The 22087-nt window shown below is 46.1% G+C and overlaps 1 protein-coding gene and 1 long non-coding RNA gene across 5 annotated transcripts; one reads left to right on the top strand and one right to left on the bottom strand.

Annotated features, from left to right (window-relative positions):
- Positions 1-9124: 9124 nt before the first annotated feature.
- Positions 9125-16538, bottom strand: SPRY2 (sprouty RTK signaling antagonist 2). 4 transcript variants are annotated; one of them, XM_083735014.1, is made up of 2 exons: positions 15428-16538; positions 9125-10953 (listed from the first exon to the last, which is right to left on the bottom strand). In XM_083735014.1, exon 2 carries the CDS (start codon positions 10900-10902, stop codon positions 9967-9969), a length of 936 nt encoding a protein of 311 aa, XP_083591140.1. In that variant the 5' UTR covers positions 10903-10953; positions 15428-16538; the 3' UTR covers positions 9125-9966. The 4 variants fall into 4 exon arrangements, with proteins under 4 accessions (XP_083591140.1, XP_083591141.1, XP_083591143.1 ...); XM_083735015.1 differs by lacking the exon at positions 15428-16538 and adding an exon at positions 15098-15239; XM_083735017.1 differs by lacking the exon at positions 15428-16538 and adding an exon at positions 13215-13564.
- On the top strand, positions 16455-20473 carry LOC310842847. Its single transcript, XR_014563357.1, has 2 exons — positions 16455-16563; positions 20324-20473. It is a non-coding gene; the product is annotated as an uncharacterized lncRNA (long non-coding RNA).
- Positions 20474-22087: the final 1614 nt, after the last annotated feature.

The following is a 22087-nucleotide window of genomic DNA, read 5'->3' as shown; positions in this document are numbered from 1 at the left end:
ATAGCAGATTTCCCTTTCCTTTCAACATCTAATGAAAAGGGGAGGGGAAATAATTTTTTCTGCATAGCACTGAAATAAAATATGAAACTGAAAAAAGGACATATGAAAAAAATGTGATACCTTGGGTAGGTAAGTAACTTACATTCCTGGCTTCAGCTATTGTTACTAATGCAGACATTGAATTCTGTTTCTGAAACACTTCTGCAACATCAGAGTTGACAAATGGAACTTTTGGTGGTTTTTTTTTTAATTGTAGAGCTGGTGTTAGTATTAGCATTCAGTAATATGAAGTGCCTAGGAAGTGTGTTCACACAAATACACATGTGGTGCTGACACCATGCTCTGTGACACTCTGTGAAACTTACAGAGAGAGGCTATAGAACCCAACCTCTTGGACAATGGCACTGTCCTGAGGGAATCTCCACTCCCTGTATCTCCCACTTCCTCATTCATTATCATCTCCTCTATAGGTGCCACTAAGTGCTTTCTGTCTCTGAGTCCTTTGCTCTCCTACTTTTAAGGCTTGCCAGGTTCTAGGAGTTGGTGGGTCTGGAATGCTTTCTAGTGACAACATGTCAGCCAGCTGCTGCTCTGGTTCTGCCTGCTCCTCCTCTCCCATTATTTGCCAACTTTGCCCCTCATCTGCCTCTGAGCTGTGACCTACCGCAAACGACTGTTGTAACTCTATACTGTCTTCCTCTTCCTCCTCCCTGGAAGGGCCAGGATGGTGAGGCAGTCTCTGCCATTCCTCCTCCTCTGCCCAGTCCCTGGCACCTGCCCGCCCATCCCCCCAATCCAATCCATCATAGTCCCCAACCTTTTGGCTCTGGTGGCGCTGTGGTCTAAACCACTGAGCCTCTTGGGCTTGCCGATCAGAAGGTCGGCGGTTCAAATCCCCATGACGAGGTGAGCTCCCGTTGTTCAGTCCCTGCTCCTGCCAACCTAGTAGTTCAAAAGCACGCCAAAAAGTGCAAGTAGATAAATAGGTACCGCTCCGGCGGGAAGGTAAACGCTATTTCCGTGTGCTGCTCTGATTTCGGTGTTCCGTTGTGCCAGAAGCGGCTTAGTAATGCTGGCCACATGACCCAGAAAAACTGTCTGTGGACAAACACCGGCTCCCTCGGCCTGTAAGGCAAGATGAGCACTGCAGCCCCAGAGTCGTCTGCGACTGGACTTAACTGACAGGGGTCCTTTACCTTTAAGAAGCATTGCCATTTGTATGATCATTTATAAAACCTCAACAACTGATATGTTTTGAGAATATTGGTTCCCCTCATATGGGCTTGTGTACTTCTCACTCCCTAGACATTTTGTCTCTTTCTTTAAATTGACTCACATTGTACTGGCTGGGGTGGAGGTATCGCTTACGATGTTTAAAAACAAAGCTTTTGATTTGTCTTCTAGATCCTGTGCACGACGAGGTGATGAAAGAGTTAAGCAGAGGAAATTCCTGTCATCTTCAACAGACCATCAGGCAATGCAAAGCATTTGCCTAAAGCATATCTGAAATCAAAAGTGGAGCACATTCATTTGAAATGTGATATTTTTTCCTAGGGATTCCCTCAGCGCTTACAGAATGGAAAATTGTGTGTGCAGAGCAGCGGGTGGGGGGTTACATTAATGTGCTAATTTCAAAATTTCACGACAGGAGTGACCGCACTATGCAAAGCTTAGTTAAAAATCATTTCTACCAAAAGAAAATGTTTGGTAGAACCTTCTCCCAAGAAAACAATAACATATCTTAGAACCCTGGGAAGAAATGATGATGATGAACAGATTGCCCAAAGTATTGTAAATAAAAGCAACACAGTTAATAAAAGACACCAATGCAATGAAGCATAAATTGCAGCAGTACGCTCCTCAAAAGTTGAAATTAGGCTTGCAATCTAAAAACCAAAAATATCAGTAAACCAAACAACCTATGACACAAAGAGAAAAGGAACAATGAGGGAAGAGGAGGATAAAAATTAAAAGTAAGGTACCAGTTGTAATAAGCAATTTGTCACTGATGTTCAATTTATTTTGTTTTGTTTTGCAAATATAAGAGAAAGAAAGGGGGGGACATTGCCAGCTGACATTAAAAAATAAGAACCCTCACTTAAATGTATAGATTAATGGTCATAGTCCATATGTCCAAATGTATCTAAGTGAGATTGATGGAATAGTGGGTGGCAGGTGTTTGCATTTCCAACTTTTGCTCACAAGATCCATGTTTGTGGTCCATCTGTGAGGCCCCACATCACAGGGATATAATTCAAGAGTGCGTGAACATCTGCAAATATCATGGATTTCCCCAAAATGTATTCAGTTTGGCATATTGAGGAAGAGGCCCTTGGGGAACTTCGCCCTGGGCCAGTTCAGGACCAGTTTCTGCATCTCTCGCTGAGTTGCATCTTCTTCTCTAGCTGAGCTTTGAGAGACTCAAAACAACATGGGCGCTATTGGAGCCAAAAGAAACTAGGACATGAGGAAACTGTTTACATGGGTGATCCCACAGCGTGATACAACAATTCAGCTTTTCAGTTAAATGCAGCTGTAAGCTGTGCAGAAGAGGACACGGCCGTTGAAAATAGTGATGGGAAAAATGTTCCATCTTATGATCTGTGGGGAGAGAAGATAAAAACTGACTCATTGTTTGCACTAGCTACAGAAACAGGGAGTGCATGTGCCAGGCTTCGTCTTCATACCCGGGGCGTAATCAACATACGGAAATAAAGGCCACAAGATGCTTTGATGGGTACCAGAATGCATGACGGTTCAAAAAGATTAGATAAAGTGACAGAGGATGGGCCTGTCAATGTGTGTGAGCCAAAAATAGCCACAAACAGAGCCTGTATATTTAAAGATAGTGTGCCTGTGAAATATGAGGAATGACAATGCACTAGGGTTTGCAAGAACCCCTGATCTGTCCTGCAACCTCCAGATTGGGGTGATCCACCCTGAGGCCCCCACTCCACCCCAGATCAATCTCTGAAACAATTTCTGGATGTAGGGCTGAGAGGTTTTTTTAAGGGTTTTGAAGGGATCAGATTCCTCTGCTTAAGAGCTGTTAAGCAGAGTGATCCAATCCTGTGCTGTGCTGGCTATTGCATACCCTCTAAGTGCCCCAATTTTCCAGGGACAGTCCCAAAATTACAGAAGCCATCCCAGTTTTTGTTTGTTTGTTTTTTGATCCCAGAATGTCCCGTTTTCCCTTTTTCTTCCCCTCCATGTCTCAGAGGACAATTAAAAGTGCTGTGCGTGTAGATGCAAAAACGGAGTCCTATTTTTACTGAAAATAATACTCTTGCACCAAATGAAGGAAATGATAAAGTTGGCATCCGAAGCCCTTCCTATACTTTTGAAGGAAAAGGTCACCAATCCGCCTTAAGTTCTTTCATTGCAACACTTCAGCAGCCAGCGATTTCTTAGGAAAGGCATGGAATGTTTATTCCTTTCTTGTGAATGCAGCCTTACATGATAAGGAGGATTGTTCTAGAGAAACAACTTTTTGTGTATGCTTCTTCATGAATTCTCGGCTGGATTTTAGGCATTAAAGCAGAAATAATTATATGGCGCAATAAAGCGTCACTCAAAAACTACAAGTGCAATAAAGCAGATACAGACTTGCTAATAAGCGATGTTATGGAAGGTCATAAGTCAAGGAGAAAAGTTCCAGATTCAAACCCAGATCCCTGGGCATCTCCAGGCTGGGGTGGGAAAAGCTACTGTCTGAATTACTGCAGTGCCACATCTAGTCAATGTAGTGTAGACTAGGAGTAGGTGGGCCTGAGACCCTTCAGATGTTCCTGGAGTACACATTCCATCATCCCTGACCTTGGGCTATTTTGTCTGGAACTGATGGGAACTGTAGCCCAACAGCACCTGAAGGATCACAGATTCCCTCAGCTCCAGTAAACAAAGCTGACCTGGATCAGATCTGTGATGTGACTTGGTACAAGGCAGATTCCTAGACTAGATGGGTCATTGGCATGATCCAGCAAACTCTCCTTACGTTCTTACATTCTTAAGTACTTACCAGGAGTAAGATAAATAAGCTACAGCCCTCTCTCTCTCTCTCTCTCTCTCTCTCTCTCTCACACACACACACACACACACACACCCATTGGGGAATGGGGTGACTGTTAAAACTGCCTTTCCACATCAGTCTAATTTAAAACACAGATTCTGTGAATGAAATAAGTTGCTTTAAAATCTACCCTTAATTTAAAATAGCACTTGAGATCAAAGCAATGTCATTGATACTGGGGCTTCATATAAAATGCTATTTCTGGCAAGGCCTGTACAAACAAAATACTCTTTGCAAGTGTTACTTTTCATGACAACAGAACTTTGACAACTAGCAAAATAGCCGGGAAATAATAAAACGACATATAGTATTTTACTTTTTCATCACTCTGCATTCACCATGCTGCATAATTTACGGCCAAATCCCCTGGTATATTCATGAGACTGTTTCAACCGCAAAGTTCCAGGACTCTTGTGGCTTAAGGTATTATGTTCATATGTATGAAGAGAACAGATTCGGATGACCCTCCTTTTGACCCAGATTTTAATATGGAGTAATAAAGTGCCACTCTACACGACAGCATTTCCTTTGCCAACAGCCTTGCTCTGTTCAGGGAGCCCACACGATGCAAATCAAGAAGAAGATGGAACCTAACTTACAGCTAAGCTGCAAAAGGCAATGTGGAGACTACACAGAAACGAGGGTTGCAAAAATACGAAAGCTTGGACCCAAAGAGCTCTGAGCAGAAGGAGAAAATACCTCAGTGCCGTTCCATTAATTCTTGTCCAAGCGCTGGCAGAATATTTCTTGCAGTGCACTGCCAAAAATGTATCAGAGGTCATGTTACATTATGGCTGGGAGTTCCCACCTAATACAAGACAGGGGAGTCCCTCCCCCTCCATTTTTTTTGAAATAACAACAAGGTAAAGCAGTTCGAAAGCACATCAAAATGCAAGTAGATAAATAGGTACCGCTCCAGTGGGAAGGTAAACGGTGTTTCCGTGCGCTGCTCTGGTTCGCCAGAAGCAGCTTAGTCATGCTGTCCTCATGACCCGGAAGCTGTACACTGGCTCCCTTGGCCAATAAAGCGAGATGAGCGCCGCAACCCCAGAGTCGGTCACAACTAGATCTAATGGTCAGGGGTCCCTTCACCTTTACCTTTTAAAGAAACATCACATATGTTATGCAGTGGACCAGGGATGGGGAACCTGTGGCCATTCAGATGTTCGTGGACTCCAACTTTAATCTGCCCCAGACATCCGGGTTCTATTGAGGTTGTCGTCCAGCAACAGGATCAAAGCAGTGATGTAGCATCCTTTGCTGGGCCCCAGGGCGCATGCGTGTGCATGAGCACACACCAGCCGGGACTGGGGGCAGGACATGCAGGGTCAACCAAGCCAGCCCAGCTGATGCCAACAGGCAGCTGCCACGCATGGAGGGTTCATGGGGCCAAGTTGCGCTGCCCGCCTGCCCGCCTGCGTATGGGCAAACCCTTTCCCTTTGTTACAGAAGAGAACATTCACTGACTCCCTCTTCCCTGCTCCTTATTGTATTTTGGAATTCTCTGGCTTTGGGGGCGGGCCCATGCATGGGGCCAAAGCATACAGCAACTTTGTGGTCCCACCTTTTCGCCCTCTGAATAAAGCCTTTCTCTCCGCTGCAGTTTGCACAAATATTTAGGCAAGCAGTGATATCAAGAAGGCAGGAAGAACTCCGTGGACACATTTGCAGAAAGAGAAAGCGAGCTGACCTGATTGGACTCTGTCATTGTGAGTTCAGGCTCGTAATGTATTTTTCAAAAGCACCAACTTGGCTCAGAACTTCAACTTACTGTATAGGTAAAGGTAAAGGACCCCTGGACGGTTAAGTCCAGTCAAAGGCGGCTATGGGGTTGTGGCGCTCATTGCACTTTCAGGCCAAGGGAGCCAGCGTTTGTCCACAGACAGCTTTCTGGGTCATGTGGCCAGCATGACTAAACTGCTTTTGATGCAATGGGACACAGTGACGGAACCCAGAGCACACGGAAACACCATTTACCTTCCCGCCACAGTGGTACCTATTTATCTACTTGCACTGGCGTGCTTTTGAACTGCTTTACCCTGCTGAACCCCACCCTGTAGAATTCTATCAGTTATATTTTAGAATGTTCTGCGTCACCATTAAGAAAAAGAGGTGGGAATAGGCCAATCGATATATGGACCATCCCTGGATCAAGGGACTTTTCTTCTTTAAGTTCTCCAAGTCGTTAACCTAGCTCAAACTTCTCATCTGAACTAGCCAGAGGTTTAACTGAGAATCAATCACAGTCAGTCCCGCATTTGAAAAACAAGACTTTTAAATCCATTTTGCCCCCCCTCCCGGCAACTAGACATTCTGTTTTGCTGACTGCAACCTTGGTCTAAGAAGCCATTTGGCGCCTAGCTTATATATCTGAGTTTCCAACACTGGTTGTGTACTAAATTATTCTAATCAAAGGGTAGTCAGAATAAGTTCCTTTGGGGGTAAATGTATTCACTGCACAAATTAGCATAAAAGGCACCTGTAGATCGCCATGTGTGAGGAACAGACAAAAACCTATTGCATTACAGATGCCATAAACCTTGTGGGGAGCTTGTCTGTGCAGTGAGAGATAGCCATGTGTGCAGGTCACATGCAATCCACACCTGACTTTCACGCTTCTCTACAAAGCACATTATATGCAAGGAACATATAAACCAGTCCTAACGTTCAATGACATAGCATCAGTTGCCGGCACCCAGGGTGGGTGCAGACACTGGGGATCCTGCGCACTGGTGGGGGGGGTGTTGGGAGGCATCAGCCCAGCCCTCACCGTTGATGCTGCCAGAGCGATCCCACCCCCACCAGAGCTAAGTGGGACTGCACTGAACAACCTGTCAGCTCATGCAAACAGGAGCCTGGCTGGCCAACACAGCCCTTGGTGGGCAGTGGAGCACTAGGCTGGGCCTTGCTGGGGTCAGCTGTTTGGGGTCACCACTCAAAAATTGTGCAGCCACGGCCCTGGGCCCCTGGCACCCCCCATTCTACATCCCTGCTAAAGCTAAAAGCGGAGACCAACACATATGAGCAACAATCTCCAAAGCAAACATTACCTTCGAGATGTCAGTAACACAAGGGTATTGAATTGGAGCAATTAGAAAAAAAAAGTTAGAAAGATAGAAACATTCAGTAACTTGTGTTTAACTTGTAGAAAACAAAACAAAAGCAGATTCTTTGCACATCAGATACTTGCAGAGTAGGATGGCCACTGTCAGAACCAGAATTCTAGACTATATTAGGATTGCCATAATTCAAAAAGTGAAAATCCGGACACAAAAGGTGCTGAGCTTTTTGGGGGGGGGCGGGGGGTAGGGAGGCAAAGCTGTTCAGCTTTTTTTGGCAAAATCTCAAAAAACAATTTTTTTAAAAAAAAAATAAAGTTTTTGAGTATGGGTTGCCATACACCTGGGTTTCCCCATAAATTTTTACCCGGACATTTCCGCTATTTCCGATGGATGAATCCCGGATATGTCCAGGAAAACCTGAATGTATAGCAAGCCTATTTGGAATCCATGGCTTTGTCCAGTGCTTGGATAAAGTTGGGCTACTCAGAACAGACCCATTGAAAGAAACCTCAGCAACTCATGCCCATCAATTTCAAGGCGTTTATTTGGAGTATGCCTCGTGTTGGAATCAGTCGTGTGCTGTTAATTTAACTCTGCTTCAGGCTCGAGAGGATTCAGAGCTGCTCCAAAGCTCTTTCTCCTGTCTGCCTAGTCTTTTGTGATTTCTCAAGAATGACCTTTCTCCTGCAGTGAGAGCACGCACACTTGTGGCTTGCTCACGCCCTCTCTCTTAACTACGTAAGCGCCACTCATACTTGAAGGACAACAACAGAAAAAGGTAAGTTAATAGACAGGTAAATCATTTTTTAGACTTCCGATGGGAAACTTGGCAGCAGAAGGAAACTGACCTTAGTGGAGGTTAACAGTCACCAGTGACAAATCAACCAAGCCATTTTTGTTTCACAATTGCTTGGCGTAAGCTTCACTGCAACTGGATTTCTAATGCCCTATGGCACATTTATTTTGCTCACAAACTCTTGGCATTAAAGAGTTTTAATTGACTTTGACTGCCTCTTCTTCATTCTGAGGGTGTTTTGGTCCACACTTTTCCCTAACCAGGCATTCTTTGAGCAACTTACACAGGCTAGAATGATGCATTAATAAATTTATTAATGCTGAAACAAAGGCCACACATTGAGCTACCCACTTCTGTCCCCTAGAGACACCAAACCCATGTCAAGTCTTGCAATTCCCTAAGTGGTTGTTAACTGGCAGGTGGTGAGGAAATGAACAGTAAAGTCATATTAGGAAACAAGTTAAGGGGAGGGTGAACAAGGCAGACAACTTGTGATAGGAGCTGTCTACAGCCAAGAGGCTGCCCTTGAGATGTTGCTGGGCTAAATTTCCCATCATGCCTGACCATGCCAGCAAGGCCTGATGGGAATTGTAGTGCAACTTTTAGAGGGCACGATATTGAGTCATTGGCAAACACTGGATTATCAAAGTTGGTAGGGGCCATGAGGATAGTCTAGTCCAACCCCCTGCAATTCCGGAATATTTTGCCCCATGTGGGGCTCAAAGCCATGGCCCTGAGATTAAGAGTCTCATGCTCTACCAGCTGAGGAGTATGGCAACAACAAGTCTGAGCCAAGGTCTTCTGTAAAACAGGTCATCACTTTCTGCAAACTCTCCTTTCTCTCTTCAGCATACATGACTTCAGGCATAAGCAAACTTGGCCCTCCAGATGTTTTGGGACTACAACTCCCATCATCCCTAGCTAACAGGACCAGCGGTCAGGGATAATGGGAGTTGTAGACTCAAAACATCTGGAGGGCTGAGTTGGCCTATGCCTGCATTACTTCCACTAGTTCTGCATTTCCGTCTACAATCATATAAGGATTCCACGTCTTATCAAACAACAGCCTTCAGAAGAGATCTCAACTTATTTTACGGTTTCATTATTCACTTTTGCATTCAGAAATGACTTCCTTTCATAAGAGATGGTTCAATTCCAAAGGACCGGAGGAAGGGGAAAAAACGACAAGCAGCCCAGTTTAATTTCAAACGTTAATATATTTTCTATTTTATAGGGAACATATGTATCTTTCACCCCTTATTTGCAGCAACTGTGGCATCCTCATAAAAAGGGGTGAAATTTGTAAGATGCCTCTTAAAATAAATATTTCTTTTTTTATAAAATAATAAAACTTCAAATAAATATTCTTTACACTAAACAATATGTTGAAAAAAATTAGAAAATAAAGACTGAATTTTACTGTAACTGTACAATATACATGAAATCCAAAAAAAGTGGGTGGGGGGAATCAGAGTCTTGCAAATGAAGGGCTTCCTTAAGGCAAAATACAATCTAAAACATACTGATTGATTCACATTCTTTTGAATGTACAACATATTAGTATAATATTTTGTGACCTGTGCCATGTCTTCTATGACACTCGTGTTTTCACAGTTGAAAATATCCTATATACAAAAATATAGCACATCTCTGGCAGAAAATAATCGGGAGCGGGTTGAAGTAGTTTCCTAATTTACAAATGTACTATTCATTTTTTGGGGGGGTGGGGGAACCCACACATGTACAACATGACAGATCGCCTAGGAGTGTCTCAAGTTGCGTTAGCTTATGCAATAGTCGGGTCCCGCGGTGCATCTCTCCCTTCATCTCTCCATTAGGTGGACTAGAACAAGCAGGTATCCATTAAGTTGGCCCATGCAAACATGCCAGAGGAAGAGCAGGTCACTGCAAACCTCAGGGCACCCCCCCCCCCCATCCTCCTAAGACACAGTGCCACAATTATAGCTCGTTTAGTTGGCTGCATATGATGTTAAAAAGGAATAATCCGTATTATTTTGCCATACTCCCGAGGAGCGATGCTATGTCAGCTTCTCGAAGTTCCTGGGGGGTACATTGGGCACTTTGCAGCAAACAGTGTTGGAGTGCTTACAGCGGCAGCCGGGCCTGTTCACCTGGTCGTAACAGCCCTGGCACAACTTAAGGCAACCCTTGGCTGGCAGGTAACACCACAGGCAAGGCAGAACGAGGGACACGACGCCCATGGTGGACCACCGAGTGCAGCAATGGGACTGGCTACAAGAACAAGGGTTATCGGCGCAGTTGTCTTCGTCGTCGTTGGAGCAGTGGTAGAAAAGGCCCTTGACGCAGCAGACACAAGTCCCATAATCAACCACATTCTGGGCCGAGCAAAGACACTGTTTGTCACAGATCCAACAGGAGGGAAGAGTTCGCGGGTAAGTACACTCCTTGCACTTGCATTTCCCACAGTCCTCACACCTGTAGGCATGCAGGTGCAGATCTTCCTTGCTAGGGGGCTTGAGTTCACTGGACTTCAGCTCGGACTTGGGCTGCACTCGGACTATCCCGTCCGCAACTGTCCCCAAAGATGACCCCAGAAGTCTCTGTTCCGATGAGTTACTACTCGTACTGGTCCGGGTACTGGCCCGCGAGCCGGTGCTGGCCATGCTAATGGAACGGGACAGTGGTAACCGGGAAGATACATGGGCCTGGGGATGTTGGACCCTGCTAAGGTGATCAGTCAATCCACTGGCCCTTTCGCTCTTGTGCTGGAGAGGCAGACGCGGCGCTGGCTTCACCCCAGGTCGCGGAGCCACCGTAGGTGGTTCAGTGTATTCGTTTGTATTTCGGATGGCCTTGATCTGGTCCAAGGACAAGACGTGAACTTGTTGGGCCAGGACATCTCTTAGGTCAGGTTCTCCATACTGCCTCCCGCTGTCATGCTGACTCTGTAGCAAAGGCTGTGACCCACTGCCATTCTGAGCTCTCGTCTCCATCAGTACCCTGAAGAGTGATCACTCCAGGAAGCTTAGAACACATCTGAAATCCTGCAGGCAAAGGAAGAGAGGATTAGGGTTTTGTTGCTACGTTGCCTAGCGTCTTTGCAAAATCCCTCAATATGACACACTTCACAGCAACTAGTCCCTGGAAGCAAAGGCACCAAGTCTTCATGGTGGAAGAAGACTTGGGGACAACCAATTCAGTGTAAATAAGCAATCTCTTTTATGATTTCAAGGCAAAGGCAAGGAACCCGTGGCCCTACAGATACTGTTGGGTTTCCAACTCTTGTCAGCCCCAGCAACTATGGTTAGGGATAATGAGAGTTGTAGTTCAGCAATGCCTGGAAGTCCACAGGTATCTTCACCCCTGTTTTAAGTGATCAGAGGCTTTGTTTTCCAGCATGGTCCTCCCTTGAAGAGAATGGACCTTCTTTGCAGAAGAGATGCTGCCAACCTACCTCTAGAGAGCATTCTTAAATCCAGTTTTAAAATTGGATCTTATTTATTTTTAAAAAAGAGAAAGGTAGTTGTTTTCTACATTTTACAGGGTTCTGCTTTTTAATTAAGGATCGGCAAAGACCTCTTCTTCTGGAAACCCGAGAACACCTGCATCTTAGTCACATCTTGATGTTCATTATAGGACAAATTCACATACTACATAGTACAAGCTTGTACACTTGATGGAAAGAGCCAAAGAGTCAATTCTGGCAACTCAATGTACAAATGTACAATGTACAAAACTCAATGACAAATGTACCCATTCTTTGCATATGTTTGCAACCACATTGCAGTTTTCATATTTTGGTGTATACCTAAAAAAGGGAGAAGCCTGCGAGGTGTCCTTACATGTCCCTGCCTGAATCTCTCTCTGTGGATCTAGACACCTTAGGTGTCTGAAACTCTTGACAAATCCTCTCAGATGACAGATTGTAACACACTTTTGCAGTCAAAAAACAGTGTGTCAGAAGTCAGTGCACCCAAGTTCACTGTGGTCCACTCCTCAATAAATACATACAGGACTGCAGGCTTAAGCCATAGGAAAAGGTGGGACTTCCTGTGCACTATATGTAGCAGACTTTAAACAAGCAAAACAGAACTTTCCAATGACAGAGTGGTAATTTTTCTATCCTGTGCAAGCCTAGCAAATACGTCCTCTTTCCACACTGAGCTTAAACATGTTGCAAAAAAAGAAGAAGGAAAAATGTGTTTTTCTGCAACGGCACTGCGAAAAGTATAGAGTAGCAACAACGTGTCCGAGGCTGGTCTTAAGTGCAGGCCAAAAAGCATATACAAAGTACCTCTCTGCAGAACTTTTAATATTTGTCTACAACTTTGCATTCCTAAGCCCCAGCACCTGAAGCTTACAATGCTGAGCACTGTAAGGGTTTTCATTGTGCATTCATAACACCCAGAGATAATCCATCCACTTCCTGGGCACTGCCAGGAAAAAAAAAGTGGTTTGGCTTACAATACACAAATATCCTGCGTGCAATCTGCAAGCCACATGGTTCCAGGAACAGCGTATGACAATATTGCTTCAACTTGAACAGCACTACCTGAACCACCATTACTTACAATGGAATCTTGATAAAGTATAGACAGAGAGAAACAGGACTGCCAACTAGAAAACAGCTGGGCTAAATACCTCTCTCACACAAATGAGCAGGATCCAGTTTGCAAAAAAAGTCTGAGGAACAGTTGTTCAACAAAAGGAGAATTCTCTTGGTCACATTACAGTGACACTACAACCCGGTGCATACATAGAAATACGTTCCACTGAATTCAGTGTGAAACTTACTTTTAAGTTAAAGAGAAATATAGGAACTGGCTGCTTACACAACTGGAATCCGCAGGGCTCTTTTCTGACTAAACATGCATCAGATCAGTGAAAGCCTATGCATATACTGGCAAGTAAGCACTATTAAACTCCGTGGGACTTACTTCTAAGGAGTACTTAAAATTCTGGCTTGGATTTGCCGGCACATAAAAACCACCCAATAATCTGCAGTAATTACAGGGTGAAAATCAAGGTATAGTCCTCTCTATTGCAATGACCTCATAGCAACTGATTTTTTTTTTCCTTAAAAAAAAAGTACTACTAAATTTAGGTGGCTGTGCAAGATACTACAAACTTTAGGTGAAGACTGCAACCCCGTGCAGTCTTATCTCTCTGGAAGGAATTCCCACTGAATTCCAAGTAAGCAGTGCCGCCTGAAAATCTGTCCACAATCCACAGGTCAGGATTGTTTCTCACGTTTCCCTCCCGCACTGCCTCCCTGCCCGCCCGCCCACCCGCCAGGGAGCATCACCTCCTTCCTTCCTTATTACAGGCTTCTTCCTTTCATACATAAAACAATCCGCCTAGCAGGTGGGATCCCAGGAACCTGCTCATTTTCCTCTAGGCTGCCCTGATACTGTGTTCAAAGGAACCTCTCTGGAAGGCAGACAACCTGGAGATCAACAGGAGACAAGCAGGGCGGGGGTGTGTGTGGAGAGGAGGGTAAAGAGAGACGGAGACTTGTACTGTAATAAGATTGCCTTATCAGGAGAGCCTGGCAGGATCTTTCCTCCCTCCTCCCAGCAGGAGATGGGGAAGGGCTCTTTCCTGCTTCAGTTATGTAAAGTGACTTACATATCTGCTCCGTCCTGAGCACCTTCGAGGCACCTGCTCACACAATCCCCTCCCCTCCCTCCCTCTCCCCCACCCAAATGCCATCAAATCCCACCAGCTCCAGCTTCCAAAAAGTCAGGTCTGGCAGGAAGTCTGCCCCCAAGGGAGCGCCTGCTGGGCATATGTCCGATTTGCGTAAATTTCAAGCAAATCCCCATCTCATGAATGACAAAGCAGGACTCTCAACTCTTCCTCCCCCACCACAAACAGCCTCTGGAATTTTATTGCCCGGAGGGAAACGCATTCCCCGGTCGACAGATCCAGCTACACTATCAACAAACAAAGTCCCCTCACCCCCCAGCCACGAAACACCTTACTTTCTAACAAATACAACAATTGCTGAAGTCTTATTTTAAAATCCTCTGTGCCAGGATTTGTGGTGTTGTACGTATGTACCAACTGTCCCACGGATTTTAAAAAGCCAAAGTCCATTCACTAGCAAAGGGAGAAATACGAAGTAGATCAGGGGTGCGGGGGGGGCGGCTTTTGAATAAAAGACTAAGAATTTATATAGTGCAAACCAGCCTTTTCTTCCATGCAAAAGCTGCTGTTTCTCAAGCTCCCACAAGCTTTCGATTTTATTTTTAAAAATAATATTTAGGGTGCTTTATCTCAGGGGTGCTTAGAACACCCCCTTCGTCTTCGCACCCCCCATATGAATGCCTCCCTCCCCTATTTAGGGCTGAGTCTATGTAGCAGGCATTGGGGTGGGGCAAATTAAGCCATAAGAAAGAAAAAAGAAACATGACCAGCCATTTCCAAATGTAGCAATCTTCTGCATATTCTACCCCCCTCCAATAAAAGGCCCGGGGCGGTAGGGAGGGGGAAAAGAAAGAAGGTAGAGCAGATGTCAAAAAAGAAAAAATGCACTTCAGAAGACAATCCGGTTAAGTGGGAGATTCTACCCATCCCTCCCACTGGCAACCCCCCCCCCACAAATTTACACTTAAAGACGTTCGCTCACTTCCGAATTGCACTTTCCAAGTGCACAAGTTTGAAAAGAGGGAGGCTAAGTACGAGGTGAGCATGGATCTAAGAAGCTGCAGAGCAACTGGAGTTGGGGAGGAAGAAGTTGCGAAAAAGAAAAAGAAAAACCCAAGTTCTTGTTTGTTTCGTTTTTCCCCCCTGTGCTGCAACCCAGCCTTTTTGACAGGCTTCTCTTTGCAAGCAACGGAGCTGCTTAACTGTTCCGAACTCGGACGCACGTTTCCGAAGTTGGGCACCGCGGCGTGCCGTGCACAAACCGAGGGGAAAGCGCTGCCGCCAGAGCTTCTCTGCAGAAATAGCTTCACTTCAACAACCTGAGGGGAGATTTCCGCCCTTTCAAAACAACGCTCGCCCCCAATGGCGCGAGGCGAGGGGTTTCCTCTCTTGCAGAGTCATCCGCGAGGCGCAAGGACGCGCCAGGAATCCTTCAAAGCGCGAAGGAACTCCGCGATCTGTTCCCACCCGAGAAATCTCAACCCCCAAACAACACACGCAGACACACTTTCCCAAGGCAATCTCCCCGAACACACACACCATTTTGCAGTCTCTTTGCCGTGCACAAGAGAAAAGAAACACCCCTCGCAGGACTTCTACCAAGGGAATCGGCCTGAAATTTGCATTTGTCTCCTTGCAAACAAGTCACTTTAAAACGCACACATATATATATATAGAAGCAGCAGCTTGCTTTGCAATGAACCCTCCTCTTCCTCTCCCCCCCCCCTCACAACCCCTTCTCCTCTCCACCCCGCTCCCTGGATTTTCTTCTTCCTGGGGTTGACGAGTAAAACGCAACCCCGAAGCCAAACGAAAATACAGTAAAAGGAGGGGGAGAACAGAAGCGGCTCTTCTGTTCCAGAAACTCACTTCGAGTCCAGGTTGCGAGCGAGAATCATTGAAACGAGCAAAAAAGAAAGGAAAAAGCGGACAATCCACGGCAAAGTTGCTTTCCCCCCGCCTCCTTCTGTCTTCTCCGCAGAGACGGCTGATAATAAATAGCAAAGAAAACAAACCACAAATGTGTGCGTGTGTGTGTCTAAAAAGTCCCTTTTTCCAGACGGGGCGAGGGTTTCTCTCTTCCTCTCTTCCCCCTTTTCCTTCGCAATCACACACGTTGATTTCCTTGTCGCTGTTGCTTCTCTCTCTCTCTCTTTTTTTCTCAATGAACAAGAGGCCGATTCGTCAATCCCAAGTCACTTTCGCTTAATACATCATACACAGGGGGAGGGCGAGCCCAGGCGAGCGACATAAAGTGAGTGGCTCCTGGCGAGAACGAGGAGAAAACAGAATAAAATCCCAAGGTTGCCGCCGACCAGGAGTGATTGTTTTCGCTCTGTTCTTCCAGCTTGGGCGTCCCGATCGGTTGCAATCTGGATTGATTTCGCTTTGTAAATTTTTGTGTGTGTGGGGGGGTGCGCGCTAAGGGCTTGTTGCTTCTTTTAAGTGGTTGGCGAGCTCTCTTCCCGTCTTCTTCTGGGCAAATGTGTGTTGTACGTGAGCGCGTGCGTTTTCTTCCCAAGGCAGCTTTTGCTGGTTGCAAACTGGGAGGAGGAGGGGCAGGAGGAGGAGGAGAGCAAGGTCTTCCCCCCTTCTTTCCCCCCTTTTTTTCTTTTTGGGGGGAGGGAGGGAAAAGTCAGCGGGGCTCGAGAGCCGCAGTTGCTGCTGCCTGTGGCGCGTTTGCAGGAAGGCAGGTTGGAGATCCGTCCTTGCAGCGCTCCAGCGTTTTTCCGCCCTCTCTCCTCCACCTCCTCCTCCTTCCTTCCCTCCCTCTCTCTCCCCCCTCTCTTTTTCTTCTTTCCGGAGGAGGCAGGGTGATCTCTCCGCAAAAGCAGCAGTAAATGGCGTCATGTGGATCTGAGGAGGAACAGAGCAGTTGTTGTCCCAGAGGATATATCGTATCCGGTCCTACCTCATTGGCTCGCCCGGGCTTACATTCACTTACCCTCCCAACCTCTCCGCCTGCCAGCGCTTGGGAGCTAGCCTTTAGCAGAGCGCGCCAGGAGGTATTCAAAAGGGCAACACCAGCTTGGGGAGGGACGGAGAGAGGAGAGAAGCCCATTCGCCGATCCAACGGCTTTTCTTTCTTTCTTTCCTTTTTCTTTCTTTCGTTCCTTTTCCTTTCTCTCTCTCTCTCTCCCTCCCCTCCTCGATTCCTCTCCCCCCCACCCTGTTTTTTTGTTATACGCGGATGGGGCTAAGTCTAGGCACACACACACACCCGAAAACTGCAGGGGATCGGGGTATTATTTCCACAATAATTTCCGCTCTCGGTGCAAGCTGGAAGGAGGGAGGGAGGGGACTGTGACCCGAAAGCGTTTTAAACGTCGCCGGTGACATTTTGGACAAAGAGAAATGATCGACGGGGATTCGAGCGCCCTCTCCCTCTCTCTCTCTCCCCCCGCACTCCTTCCTTCCCTCCCTCCCACGCACGCTTACTCGGAAGTAAGTCGCATTCCGCGCTGATCCAATGCCTGTTCCACGGGCTTTAGGGAGATGGCCTTTTCCAAGAAAGCTCGTGTCAGATTTGTGGGCGGTTTTCTTTCCCACCCCTGTGTCGGAATTTACAGCCGTTTACTCTAGAGTAGGCGCTTCTTATCCCCCCCCCCCCAAGGTTCAGACAGTCCCTTGCAGGTTCCAAGATGTGTCTCTCCTGCATAGCAGGTTTTCTGCGGGCTATATTTTTGTCGATTGCCCCGGGGACTACTCGTGAGCAAATGTTACCGGGAAGTGCAATTCCAGAAGATCTCTTCGAGGCTGAAATCCCAAAGTGCAAAAGAGTTGTTTTACTTGGGAGTGGGTCTGGGTAGTAGGAGCCCTGTAAATTTGTAAAGGGAGATTCTAGGAAGGCTGCGATCCTTTTCCACGCTGTAACCTGGGCATCAATCTCGTTGAACTGGATGAGATTTACTTCTTAATGTAACATGAACAGGATCGGGCCGCGCGACCCTGGAACCATTCACTTGGCTTCCCTTAGGATCTTATCGATATTGCAAATGACAATATTTAGGATCGCAGCTCCAAGGCAGCCATCTCTCATACTGCGTTTACTCGCGAGTAGACACCCCCCTCCAAAACAAACACACACATACACAACCCCCAATGCCTTCCTTTCCCCTTAAATAATAATGAAAAGTGAGTCGCTCGCAATCTTCGGCCAACTTACTCTCAAAGTAGACGTGACAAAAGTCAACAAGGCTGACCCAAAAGAACACGTGTTTGAGAATTGCATCATTAATGTTAGACGTCCTGCCCCGCTCCCACCCATCCCCTCCTTTGAGAAAGAAGGTAATCCAATCACCTAGCAGATTTTAGAGGGCGCTGTGTTTGTAAGAAGGGGAGGACACATTGTTCGGTGGATTAACACAATTGATACGCTGTGTACAAGTGTTAGCTTCCAGCCCGAGTCGCCCTCCCCCACGTTAGTGTACGTGAGGAGCGGAACACGGCGTGCCTGAAACAGGCCGGCTCCCACTGTTCTTTGCATCGCTTTCTCTACCAACTCTCTCTCTCTTTCCTCCCTCCCCCCGCGCCCCTTCAGTTAAAAATGGGATTAGCGAGATGCTCCTTCCGGAGCATTCAGACTGTGGCGTGCAACCATTTGGGCTGAAATCCTTGCACGCTCATGGGACGCCTTAAGAAAGTTACACATGATCCAGAGAAAGTGCGCTCGGGTAAGAATGTAGCGCTGAGAAAACGGGAAATGGGCTTCAAAACCTTGTTGAGCCCGGTTGCCCTGAGTTTACGCGCAGAAGATAGCCCCTTTTGGTGCTTGTGGTAGAATAATAGCGTGGGAAGGGCCCCTGTGAATCATCTAGTCCAGCCCCCTGGAATGCAGGGATCTGCAGCTGTCCCATCTGGCTCTGGAACTTGCAGCCTTGAAATTATCAGCGTCAGTTGGATACCCAACTGAGCTTTCAAGGCAGACCAAGTAAAAAAGCCGTTTTCAACTTGTGGTCTCTTCCAACTCTATGATTCTATGATTCTAACTCAAAGGGACTTGCTGTTGTGTGAACAGTGTCCTGGATTGGGCCTCCCATTCAGGAACAATTCCTTGCATGGGTGGAATCGAGAAAACGTACTTCAGAGTAAGTGTACTTAGAATTCGTTTATCTGCCCCAGTTTCAGGAATATTTTAGGGGTGCAGCCTGCAAATGAAATGCAAGCTGATTCATTCTTGATATGGGTGAAAGAATCTGGTGGGTGGTAGGACTAGAATGGTGCCATTGGCATTGGAGAAACTGGAATCCATTGCTTCATTGAATGTCAACAGGGAACCATTCATTATTTTCAAAATTATCATTATTTTAAAAAATGATGCGAAGTTGTCTACGATGATGGTCCTCTGGATAAATTCTGCCAGGAACTTTGACCACTGGTGGCATTTATCTTGGGGTAGTTCAATCGATTGCACCACTGCCGTGGGTAGGAGAAGGAAAGGAACAACCTGGCAACATTATTCAGAAAGCAATTACGCTTGTTTCCTTAACGTTCAAGACAGTTCAGTGACTGCGAGGGCTACAGCTGTTTAAAAAACCAACAGGCAGCCACAATGCTCACATATTTCCTGGTTCATATTGTCATCCACTTGGGAAAGGTGACGAAATCACTTTAATTCCAAATGCGTTGCTTGTGGGTGACAGCAGTAAGCTTTATCATCTCACAAGACCTCCCTAGAAAGAGCCCGATTTGGAGTGGCAGCCCCATCCTTGGCTTGTTTACGGTGAAGTAAGTCCCACTTTGCTCAACGGAATTCACACTCATTCAGTAAGGCCTAATTTGGCTACAATCCTACCCACATTTCCTAGGGATTTAGTCCCAAGTAAACATGCCCTGGATTGTGCTGTTAAGTGTTTGGAGACTTCTGGAGCAGACGTGGTTGACTTCCTTCTCTCCAGATGTTGAACAGCAACTCACATCCTCCATGACTCTTGGCCATGCCGGCTGGGCCTGGAGGTAATTGCAATCCCAGTAACAACTGGAAGGCAGTGGTTAGGCACACTGGTCTATAGTGAGAAGTATGATCACATTCAGATGGTCATCTCAGTATATTAAGTTAATATATTAAGTTCTGCCTGCACATGTAACCCCTTTGCAGTGAGCTGTAATTAAACCAGGAAGTGTGTAATTAACCATAGTTTCTCACTTGGTCTGCCCAAGAAACAGTGGTTAGCAGCTTTGGGCACAAAGTCAGGATCTTAAATGTCAGTTTGAAGTTGATTTGAGATCTTGACTTGTTCTCAAGTTGGTAACCATATTTTCCCAGCTCAAATCAGATGAGACAGGAAGCTCTGGTGAACGAGAGACTTCCTGCTTTAATTGCAAAAATCAAAGATGCAAGCATATCTTGACTCAATAAGCCAAGATATGATAATCTGATGTGGCTCTCTCTCTGCACAGGCTCCCAGCCAGTCTCACTTTCTACGCGTAATTTAATACTAAGCTTTTGAAATCAACCAGACTTTCCCCATTGGAGCCTATTAGGTAAAGATAATGCATGGCATTGGCTGTTAGAATATTACCGTGCAATCTGAACCCAAGCTGCTGTCTAGGGAGGCTTTGCAGAGCGGCAGGGCTACTGCCACACTCGCAGCCCTGCCAAGGTGCAAGGTGGGAGGAAAGACAAATAGCAGCCAGGAGCTGGCACAGAAATTTGGACCCATTGCCATTACATTCGTTGACAATGGGGCCAGTTTGTGACCTACCAGATCCTAGGCTAGCTCAGCTCCTCCTCTCCCTCTCCCAATTTCTGGGTGTTTTTTGCAGGCTGTAGGCATTTTTCTGGCTGTACTTTCGCCTGCCCATTTGGCAGGTGGAATGAACAGAGTGACGTTGGCATCACTCCTCGGGCAGAAGACGACAGGACCAGGCAGAGGGACACCTATGCCACATCCAAGAACTCTTTCCCAGGTTTTTTTTAAAAGAAGACAAAGAGTAAACACTCAAGAACACAACATCCATTTTGTGGAGTATGTCCTATTTTGGATGTCGTCCTGTTTCTTTTGGCTGGGAGCTAGCCCCATTTAATGCAGTGGGACCTACTTCTGAGTAACACACATAGGAATGGACTGCATGAAATACGTGTGATAAAACTCACATAATATGCAAAAGCAGAGGATGGCCAGCAACCATAGGTGCCATGCAGCGTGCATGGCCCTGACACTGAAATTTGTGGGTGCCCGGTCTCTTCATGAGGAATTTTGTGGGTGCTTGGGCACCCAGGGTCCCAGGAAGCCGGCACCTATTAGTAGCCCAGCTGCTAGAAATTTGGAGTTTGAGTCAAATACTTTGCTGGGCTAGTAGGCTAAATAATGAAAAAGTCTCCCTGGAGGTGTTTGTGCAGCCCAGTTCATTCATACTGTTCTTATCCTTACCCTGTAGGCTCTCATGCAAAGGACTGTGTAGCAAACAGATTTTGCAAGTCTCTTGTTTTCAGATTCAGCACCCAGCGACCTCAGACTCAAAAGACTTTCAAAAGTCCAATGCTGGGTGTGTCTGTGTCTGTGTCTGTGTATGTGTACCATTATTTGCAAGTAATACAGTGTGTTTGTGTGCGGAGCAGCCTTTTAAAACTTAGAATAGCTCAAATTAATGAAAATCTATAAGATTAAAGGGGATATTTCACTTCTATAAAGCATCTATCACACATTACATTAGAAGTTTGGGGTGATCTACCACTGAGTAATAGAGCAGCCTGATTAATGCGCTCAAGTTCATTAATTTCAATGGGTCTACTCAAGAGTATGACTTGGATCCCTTTAATTACAATTTCTATATTTTTCATAGTTATTTAATTGGAACATACAGGTTCCTTCAATCACTTGCTAGAAATCCCTTACTTTAATGACAGTTCATTTGTAAATATATTTGTAAATATTTGTAAATCCTTTGTGGATGCTCCAGCCCCCTTTGGGGGGTGGGGCAGGGGGTACCTGGCTCCAAAACACTGTAGGTGACAGACATCACATCTTCCAATCATATGGCAGTGTTAGCAGCCCGGAGAGCCAGGTGTACTGTCCCAGCGGCAAATCTCTTTTCATTCAGCAATTTTATGAATGGCAAGGGTTTGATGGCTTTCTGCCCGCTAGAGGGAGCAGTGAATGAAGCCACTTTGTGTGCTGTTAGCAAAGAAATACTTCGGAGCAGGAGAACAGGAGAAAAGATAGGCTTCTCTCCCTGCATAGAAAGATACAATTGGCTGAAAGAGCTGCCCATTGCCTTCTCTGTTCAGGAGTGCAATAGGAGGCCATTGATAAGGCTTGAAAACAGAACCCAAGCTTCTAGTCTGGGGGGCGGGAAGGAGCAGGGATGGGGTGGGAGCTGAGACAGAGGAAGCACGACTTCTCCTTGTTGTGTAATGCTACTTGGAAGCTGTTTTGCAGCTACTTGTGAATGCAGTTTGGGCATTTTGCCAGGCAATTCTAGGACAAGCAGGTAAGAGCACCTCCTCCACTCAGCCTACCTTATTTAACTGGCCCGTGCTGCATTCCACCCAGCTGCCATGCATCTGCTGCAACAGTAACCTCATTT

Source organism: Podarcis gaigeae (assembly GCF_964106915.1).
Source record: "Podarcis gaigeae genome assembly, chromosome: 4".
Classification (NCBI taxonomy): Eukaryota; Metazoa; Chordata; class Lepidosauria; order Squamata; family Lacertidae; genus Podarcis; species Podarcis gaigeae.
This window is presented reverse-complemented; position numbering and strand designations above follow the sequence as displayed.

Excerpts from the sequence above, each read along its gene's own strand:
- SPRY2 (XM_083735014.1), bottom strand. The coding sequence starts at position 10,902 with ATGGAGACGAGAGCTCAGAATGGCAGTGGGTCACAGCCTTTGCTACAG.